Source organism: Manis pentadactyla, chromosome 2, assembly GCF_030020395.1.
Source record: "Manis pentadactyla isolate mManPen7 chromosome 2, mManPen7.hap1, whole genome shotgun sequence".
In the NCBI taxonomy this organism is placed as follows: Eukaryota; Metazoa; Chordata; class Mammalia; order Pholidota; family Manidae; genus Manis; species Manis pentadactyla.
The window spans coordinates 158,670,274-158,680,595 of NC_080020.1; the positions used below are offsets into that span (position 1 = coordinate 158,670,274).

The following is a 10,322-nucleotide window of genomic DNA, read 5'->3' on the forward strand; positions in this document are numbered from 1 at the left end:
GAACCACAAAAGACCCCGAATAGCCAAAGCAATCCTGAGAAGGAAGAATGAAGCAGGGGGGGATCATGCTCCCCAATTTCAAGCTCTACCGCAAAGCCACAGTAATCAAGACAATTTGGTACTGGCACAAGAACAGACCCATAGATCAATGGAACAGAATAGAGAGCTCAGATATCAACCTAAGCATATATGGTCAATTAATAGATGATAAAGGAGCCATGGATATACAATGGGGAAGTGACAGCCTCTTCAACAACTGGTATTGGCAAAACTGGATAGCTACATGTAAGAAAATGAAACTGGATTATTATTTAACCCCATACACAAAAGTAAACTCAAAATGTATCAAAGACTTGAATGCAAGTCATGAAACTATAAAACTCTTAGAAGAAAACATAGGCAAAAATCTCTTGAATATAAACATGAACAACTTTTTCTTGAATGCATCTCCTTAGGCAAGGGAAACAAAAGCATGAACAAATGGGACTACATCAAACTAAAAAGCTTCTGTACAGCAAAGGACTACATCAAAGGAACAGAAAGGTATCCTACAGTATGGGAGAATATATTCATAAATGACACATCTGACAAGGGATTAACGTCCAACATATATAAAGAACTCACATGCCTCAACACCCAAAAAATAAATAATCCTATTTAAAAATGGGTGGAGGTGGAGACACTTCTCCAAAGAAGAAATTCAGATGGCCAACAAGCTCATGAAAAGATGCTCCACATTGCTAATTATCAGGGAAACACAAATTAAAACCACAATGAGGTAATGAGGTATCACCTCACACCAGTTAGGATGGCCAGCATTAAAAAGACTTGTAACAACAAATGCTGGTGAGGATGCGGACAAAGGGGAACCCTCCTACACTGCTGGTGGGAATATAAACTAGTTCTACTATTGTGGAAATCAGTATAGAGGTTCCTCAAAAAACTAAAAGTAGAAATACCATTTGACCTGGGAATTCCACTCCTAGAAATTTACCCCAAGAAAATAAGATCTCAGATTCAAAAAGACATATGCACTCCTATGTTTATTGCAGCACTATCTACAATAGCCAAGATACAATAGCCAAGAAACAACCTAAGTGTCCATCAGTAGATGAATGGATAAAGAAGATGTGGTACATATACACAATGGAATATTATTCAGCCATAAGAAGAAAACAAATCCTACCATTTGCAACAATGTGGATGGAGCTAGAGGGTATTATGCTCAGTGAAATAAGCCAGGCGGAGAAAGACAGTACCAGATGATTTCCCTCATTTGTGGAGTATAACAATGAAGCAAAAATGAAGGAACAAAACAGCAGCAGACTCACAGACTCCAAGAAGGGACTAGCGGTTACCAAAGGGGAGGGGTGGGGGAGGGTGGGTGGGGAGGGAAGGAGAAGGGGATTGAGGGGTATTATGATTGGTGCACATGGTGTGTGTGGGGCTACAGGGAGGACAGTGTAGCTCAGAAAAAACAAGTAGTGACTCTGTGGCATCTTACTACAGTGATGGACAGTGACTTCAGTGGGGTATGGGGGGATCTTGATAATATGGGTGAATGTAGTAACCACAATGTTTTTCATGTGAAACCTTCATTAGAGTGTATATCAGTGCTACCTTATAAAAAAAAAAGGAAGTTAACCAGCTAAATATAGATGCTTCCCCCTCAGTTTAGAGAGAACATAGAAACTCAGAAGACACACCCATCCACAGGGATTTCCTGAGCTCATACTAAAGCAGAACATTTATCATAAATTTATCCCCTAGTCGATGACATCTTACAGTTATTTAGAAAAGATAACCAGCTCAATCGCAGGTCCCAGAAGCTCAGGAATCTATTGTGGTCCAGGTACAATTGGGGGAACTCTCTGCTATGTGGCTCCATCTCAATTCTCATGCAAGGAGAAAGTCTCACTTTTCTTTCTCTTCTTTTTTTCTTATTCACTCTTCTAATCATCTTTCTCACATGTGTTTTGAACACCTCCCTGTATACACTGCAGAATGGCTTTCCCACCCATTCCCTGAAATAACACTGTTCTCTTAAGTAGCATGCATGTAGCACTTTTACAGCCATCATTATCACATTCAACCTCTTTGTCATATTCATTCCATTGAATTAACACTATTCTCTATGTCTGAAGCCATAGCACTGTTTATTTAAATTAAGATATACTTGACATACAACATTGTGTAAGTTTAAGGTGTTCATTGTGTTGACTTGATACATTTATATATGGCAATATGTTGGCCACCACAGAGTAAGCCAACAATTTTATCTTTTTGTACAATTATTATTTCCTTTTCATGGTGAAAGCAGTTAAGACATCTAGTATCTTAGCAACTTTGAAGATGATTGTACAGTATCATTGACTATAATCACTATGCTGTGCATTAGCTCCAGAACTTATTTTTCTACTAGTTGCAAGTTTGTACCTGCGACCATGAGTAAAGAAAACCTCACTGGACCTAGAGGGTATCATGCTAAGTGAAATATGGCAGGCAGAGAAAGACAAATACCATATGATTTCACTTACATGGGGAACCTAGAAAACAAAACAATCAGAAAGGGAATAGACCCATAAGTATTGACAACAGACTGTTGGTTACCAAAGGGAAGTGGGGGAAGAGTGGGTAAGATAGGTGCAGCAGATTAAAAGGCACTAAATGCAAATCGTAAATTAGTCATAGGAATGGAAGTACCACATAGACAATAGAACCAATAGCACTGTACTATCTTGGTATGGTAACGGGGTAACTACACTTACAGTAGCAAGCATGTAGTAATGTATATAATTATCTAGAAACTATGTTGTGCATCTGAAACCAATATAATATTGTACATCAACTTCATTCAGGTCAATGAATAAATAAAATGGAGTCCAGAAGCCCTGAAGGGGGCGCTGTTACGCACAAACCGCTCTCCTTGCAACCTGCATAACCAGCAGGAGGAAAGAAGGTAATTCTTACCTTGACAAGGGAGAACACTTTTCACATAGGAATTTTATCTCCTGCTTTTAAGAAAAAGAAGCCCTTCCTGCCCCAGCTGCTTGCAGCCAGTGAGGAACTGCCACAATCTCAAACACAATCACAAACTCTTGTTCTTCCCCAATGAACTTTTGTTCAAAACCACGCTGTCCATTTCCTCCTAAAAGCCGAGAAAAGCTGACCTTCTCCTTATCTCCTTGGACTTGCCTACGGTTTGCCGTACTTTGCTTGTCTTGAATTGCAATTTCTCTGCTGTTCCCAAATAAGCTTATTTTGCTGGTAAAATAACTATATATTTTATTTTTAAGGTTGACACACCCCTAAACAACATCTCCCCAGTTTCCCCACCCCTGGCCCCTGATAATCACCATACTACTGTCTGTTTTTATGAGTTCAGCTCTTTTAGATTCCACATATATCACACAATATTTGTCTTTCCCTGTCTGACTTATCCCATTGGGCATAATGACCTCAAAGTCCATCCATGTTGTCACAAATGTCAGAATGTCCTTTGTTCTCTACATAATATTCCATTGTATATATGTACCACCGCCTCTTTATCTGTTCATCCATTGGTGAAAACTGAGATTGTTTCCATACCTTAGCTATTGTGAATAATGTTGCAATAAACCTGAGAGGGTGGATCCCTGATGACCTGTTTCATTTCCTTGGAAATACACTCAGAAATGGAATTGCTGGATCATATGGTAGCTCCATTTCAATTTTTTTAGTAACCTCTGTATTCTTTTCCATAGTGGCTGCGCCAATTTACATTCCTGCCAACAGTGTACAAGGGTTTCCTTTTCTGCACATCCTTGCCAATGTTTAATATTCTTTGTCTTCTTGATGATAGTCATTCTCATGGGGTGAGGTGATATCCTGCTGTGGTTTTGATTAACATTCTCCTGATGACTAGTGACATTGAGTATCTTTTCAGATATGTGTTGACCATTTGTACATCTTCTTTGGAAAAAAGTCTGTTCATTTCCTCTGCCCATTTTTTTTTTCAAATGCACCAGACTTTTTTTTCTATCATTAATCTACAATTACATGAAGAACATTATGTTTACTAGGCTCCCCCCTTCACCAAGTCCCCCCCACATACCCCTTCACAGTCACTGTCCATCTGCATAGTAAGATCTCTGCCCATTTTTTAAATCAAATTGTTTTTTCTGTTATTGAGTTGAATAATTGGTTGATATATTTTGGATAATAATATTTTATCAAATATACACTTGGCCAATATTTTCTCCCATTCTGTAGACTGCCTTTTCATTTTGCTGATGGTTTCTTTGGCTGTACAGAAGCTTTTTAGACTGAGGTAGTCCCACTTCCTGATTTTTGCTTCTGTTGCTTGTACTGTTGTTGCCATATCCAAAAATATCATTGCTTAGGCCAGTATCAAAGGGCTTTTTCCTCATGGTTTCTTTAGAAGTTTTGCAGTTTTATGCAAATCATATCTTACATGATTAAGTCTTTAATCCCTTTCAGGTTGATTTTGTGAGTGGTGTAAGTAGGGATCTGATTTTGGTTTGCTGCACGTGGTTATCCAGTTTTCCAACACCATTTATTGAGGAGACTATTCTTTCCCCTTTGAGTGTTCTTGGCTTTCTTGTCAGATATTAATGGACCATGTAAGTGGGAGTTTGTTTCTGGGCTTTGTATTCTGTTCTGTGGGTCTATGTGTCTATTTTGATGCCAAGGCCATACTGTTTTAACTATTACAGCTATGCAGTATGGTTTGAAATGAGGTAGTATGATGCATCTGGCTTGATACTTCTTCTCCAGGATTGATTTGGCCATTTGAGGGGTCTGTGGATCCGTATAAGTTTTAGCATTGTTTTTCCTATTTCTGTGGAAAATGCCATTGGAATTTTAATAAGGGTGGCATAGACTCTAGATAGCTTTGGGTAGCATGGGCATTTTAATAATATTAATTCTTCTGATCCCTTAACAAGGGATATCCCTCCATTTGTCTGTGTCTTCTTCAATTTCCAAGAAAGTTGCACTCTTATTTGGGAAGAAACTGCATTTGCACCCAGTCAGGGGGGCAGTCTTTTGTGTATCTCCAGTCTTGGCCTGAAGAATGTGAGTTTTAACTATTTGTGGTGACAAAGTTTACAGATCAAAGTCCACAGAATGTGTAACAATTTCACACTCTCCTCTCAACAAACTCTGACTCCAGGATAATAGATACAAGCTGTTATACCAACTAGACTGTCTTTTAAGTCATGCAGACTACAAACTGGCTCATATTTGGAACCCAAACTAACAGCATCTGGCAACAGAGACAAAACTACAATAAAACCCACCTACACAAGTCCTTTCTCATTCTGTTGACTATGGTCAAAATTAGAGAAATGCGGAGGCCTGCTCCCACGTGACCCACTTACACCTCTTGACCAACCCTTCTTATTGGTGACCAGTGTAGAGGGACCAGCTTTGACTGCTAATCAGTTTTCTTGTTCAGGCCACAGCATGGTTTATAGGAGACAGATTCTTTTCTAGAATTAGAAATACACTTTCAATCTTCAGGTAATAAAGGAAAATATCAAAGCCTTTTTCTGGCCAGGAAATATATTTATATGACATTTTCTGTATATTTCAGGGACACGGATTGTGGGATAAACCAACAATCAGAAATGGGGACTTTTAAATGTTTTTTGTTAATTTCACAGAAAATAACCATTCTCTGGAATTCAAGCATCTTAATTTATAATTATAATACTGTATAAAAGTAGCCTTTTCAAGAACTGATCTATAATAAAAGAAAACATGACAGAGTTTTCATTACTGTTCATTTTCTCACAGTTTAGGTTTCCATGTTAGATAGTGGGTGCATTTATTTCACAGGGCTGCCTTAATAAAGTACCACGCATTTGATGGCTGGAAGCAACATAGATTTAGTCTCAGCTCTGGAGGCAGGAAGTCTGAAATTAATGCCCCTGAGCAGCTCTGGCCCAGCACCCTTTTCCACTGACCATCTCTGATGAAGGCCCAGGAAAACGTCAGTCATAGCTCCAGGTTATACTGAGACATTAACAAAGTGGATCTAGTTCTTATTATTCTAACATATGGGGTCTACTCTTAAGTGGTGGACTCATGGCTGTGAATGCAGGAATCATTTTTCTATAACCATTCAAAAAAATAGTATAATACTACACAGTTACTTTTTGTTCAATCTGTTCCATCATCTCAAAGGAATTTTCCCACTTAGAAATTCTTCTAATTATCTGATGTGTGTATGTATGTGTGTGTGGAGAAAGAGAGAGGTAAGTATAACTCCAGGGGGAAAAATATGTTCCCAGCCTAGGGCAAATAACCTTTGAAGCCAAAATCAGTCAAAGGAAGAAATAAAGTGGGAGAAATCTATTTATTTATTACAAGCAGTCATCCACTTCTGCTCTTCCGTGTCTCTTGCAACATGGCTGTAAAAAGAGGGACCCCACCAATCCTCTCCAGCCCAGATATACCCTCGCTCCCCCAACCCTTGTAATCACAACCTTGGAAACACCTATTGATGTGGAGATGCACAAAGGCCAGGTGAGAGATTCTGTAAATACTGCAATTTTATCCCCAGTAAGCATGACAGGAAATCACCAGTATATAACAACCAGTCAACAGGAATTTCATATTCACTGCCTGAGACATAAAATTCTTTACCTTTTCCTCTTACATTTCTAGCTGTGAGAAGTTTTTTTCCTCCTGATCAGTTTCTTCTGATCTGAGTGTTTTATGGAGTTTAATCCACTAGGTCCCAAGGAAAGTCAGTGTCTAGCACTCATATCTATCATTCTAAAACAGTTCAGCCTGGTAACATCAGATACCAGACAACGCTTCACCTATCCAGGCCATGCTATTATTGGGAAAAGCCACCTAAATCAACACTAGTGGGTTAGTCTGAGCCTATGAATAGTTTTCTATCAGCTAGAAATGTCTAGGGGCACTCATCTGGGCTAGAGGTAATCCCCCATAGACATTTCCCCTCTCAGAACCCCTGTTCAAGCTGGGTCAGTCTTTTGATCCTTACGATTGTAAGACACCCCTCAACATCCATCAGAGAACTTGGAAAGACAAGATTTATTACCCAGAGTTCCTGGAGGATACATGATGCCTGGGGCAATACCTAAGGTTCCTGGGATTCTGCTCATTTCAGGGTCAAAGGTGGGGGAGCCAAGGGTTTTGAGGGTTCACTCTTTATTAGTGAATATAAAACAGAGTGGGACTTTAAAGCAATTAAAGTGCTGAAAGAGAAAAACAAGAGGCCAAAAGCCAGGAATCTCAGGCCACAGGAGATCATTAAAACAAAGGAAACCCAGGGCTGGGGTGGTCTGGCTCTTTCTCTAGTCCTGTAGCTGGCACTGTGTTTCCTTGAGATAGCTGTCTTAGAGGTGGCTGCCTAGACAATGAAAGCTTCATGTCTGGCACTTGCATCACAATAATGAACAAGCCAACTGTCAGGCCCTTACTCTCCAGTGGAGGTGAGAGCTGTCTCCTCAAGATTAGCTTGGAGGGAGCCGAGGGCAATGGCCATTGATCTCCCGGAGATTGACATGAGGATATCTCTGCAGTCATTGTTTCTGATGCTTTTTGAGAGGGCAGAACCATGTGTAGTGTCCATGCCACACATCCTGACTTCCACAGTTGCATCCTTCTTTCTACTACTGCAGGCAGCATGGACTTTATCTCTATTGGATTACCTACAAAACGGAAGATACTGTATTTCACTTGGCTCACTGAGAGGTTCCCCCACACTCACCCTGGCTGTTTCCAAACTGCTGCCCTCACCTGGGGATTTGCATGCTGTGCCCCAGGGAGGACCTTCCCTGCAAGGCTGAGATAAAAGGTCAGCTCTAGTCTTGCTCTGACTTACCAGGCCTCATCAGACACACTTCTCAAAATGGGGTTCCCTGCTCAGCTCCTGGGGCTGCTGATGCTCTGGATCCCTGGTAAGGAAAGAGGGCAGATGAGGAGAGGGGAGTGGGGAGGCTGAGCTCAGGGGCACCACTGCTCTCCATGTCTATTCTGTACACTTTTAAATACATATGTCTTGGTCTTGGGGAAGTGGCATGACATGTTTAAATCTGTGAGAATTAGACGGACCTAAAATTAACAAGACTCTGTTACAGAAAGAAGGGGAGGTGTAGGAGATTCTAGAGAGCCATTTGTGCCTTACAAATCTCTGTGAGTTTTTGAAATTGGGTATTTGGTGTATATGAATCAAAATCACACAAAAAGTGATTCAGCCTGAAATAATTACCAGTTAAATGATGAAAATTGTTCATATTACTCGTACATAACCTTGTATTTCTCTCATTATTTTAGGATCCGGTGGGGACATTGTGTTGACGCAGACCCCACTCTCCCTGCCTGTCAGCCCCGGAGAGCCGGCCTCCATCTCCTGCAGGTCTAGTCAGAGCCTCCCACACAGTGATGGAAAAACCTATTTTGATTGGTTCCTCCAGAAGCCAGGCCAGTCTCCAAAGCGCCTGGTTTATTGGGTTTCCAACAGGGAGTCCGGGGTCCCAGACAGGTTCAGGGGCAGTGGATCAGGGACAGATTTCACTCTCAGGATCAGCAGGGTGCAGGCTGATGATGCTGGAGTTTATTTCTGTGTACAATCTACACAACTTCCTCCCACAATGATACAGCCCTGAACACAAACCTCCCTCTTTGGGGTGGCCCAGCTGCACAAATACATTGCTTGTCCGCTGAGCAAGCAAAATAGATTCTCTGAGTCTGAATGAGAGGAAGAGGTTGCAGAATCAGGGAAGTAGGTGGCAGCTGCGGGCTCTGGACCTTGAGTGCCTCCACTCAGGGCTCCACATATTGAAGCCCCAACAGCTGCAACAGCTTTGACATATAAAACCTAACAGAAAAACGGGTCCATGCTGCCACTGGGCAACCAGAGATGTCAGAAGGGAGAATTGAATAAAAGCCCATGTTAATCCTCCCTGCTTTGCACACCTTTATTAATTAATTTCTTTCAGCCACATAATAAGACTAATGCATGGCATTGACAAAAAAGACCCCTAAAGTCACCTTAAAATAAAGAGGGAGTTTTATGTGAGCCAAATTGAGAACTAGCCTGGGAGACACAAATTCTACAAATACAAGTGTTGCCAGGAGCTACAGTCTTATAGAAGGTGTTTTATCCTTGAGGAGGCAGGCAAAAAAACAGAACTCCAGAAGGGCACACCATCTATATAAGATACATGATGCTTGAAAAAAGGTCAGGTCACCGAAGGGTATTATGGGAAGGCAAACATTCTTTCTTATGTCCTTGAGCAGGAATCCAGATGCCACAGGAGAGCAGATGGGGTACACACTTGGTTTAGTTTTTAGCTTGATTTTAATTTGTACTGTAGAGTTAGAAAGTTTAAGTTCTTACAAGGGGCCACTTTGAGACTCCCAGAGTTAATGAAACCATCTTACTCAGGCCTGAGGAAGTTGGTGGTTCATTTTCCTGTGGTCACAGGGGCAGCACAAAACGAATACATCTCTGGTTTCATTTGGTTCATCAGCTGCTGGTATACATACAGCAGGATAATATTTCGTGCTTTAAGATACTATTTTCTTCTCCTCATCCATCTTTCCACTGTACTCTTAGCCACTCTGTCCTTATGCAGCAGGCATAAGATTGTACATTATAGTCCTCAATGAAGTAGCTGAAAAAATCTACCCATATTCATGGTTTTTGAAGTACTAGTACTGGGGAGGAAAAGCTTTCCTCTATCCTTCAGGGTTCTTCTAGATGGTCCAAGAATGAAATTGACATGAGACTGTCTTGCCAATGGGTTTCAACCCTGGGCAAGTTCGCTATGGATTCAATGTGACCAAAGAAACTGACAGCAAAATGTTCTTGAGGTGAAAGGGTTATAGCCAACTTTATTTCCAGGTGGCAGGTCAGTCACTAGAATCCCATTCACTCAGAGCGAGGCTGCATGCAGCAAGCCAGTTTCTGCCTCTGGGCCCCTCTGCACAGCTGTTTCTGCCTGCACAGCAGTCCTCTGGGCCCCTCTGTCCACACAGCCATCCTCTGGGCCTCTCTGCATAGTTGTCCTGCACAGCCGTCTTCTGGGCCTCAGCCCTTGGTGCTGCCACCACTCCAGCCTCTGCTCTGCTCTCCTGCAGCCCTGCCACTGTGTCATGCCCAAACCACTGGGCAGAGCTGTTTATATAGAGTCAGCAGCCATGTATTGCCCACAGGTGTGCAGTGAGCTAGTCAACCAGAGCCAGGTGAGAATCCTGGCCACAGGAACTCTCATTTTATCCACACTCCGCCCCTCCAGGATTCTCTCCTCTCAATCTGTGTGCCCTTAGTCCTCCACAAT

General features: G+C 41.6%; 1 gene segment (V, D, J or C); it reads left to right on the forward strand.

The window, feature by feature from the left end:
• The first annotated feature begins 7,871 nt into the window (after window positions 1-7,871).
• On the forward strand, window positions 7,872-8,645 carry LOC130682667 (immunoglobulin kappa variable 2D-29-like). The segment is given in 2 exon segments: window positions 7,872-7,937; window positions 8,314-8,645. Coding segments are annotated over 2 exon segments (381 nt in total).
• The last annotated feature ends 1,677 nt before the right edge of the window (window positions 8,646-10,322 follow it).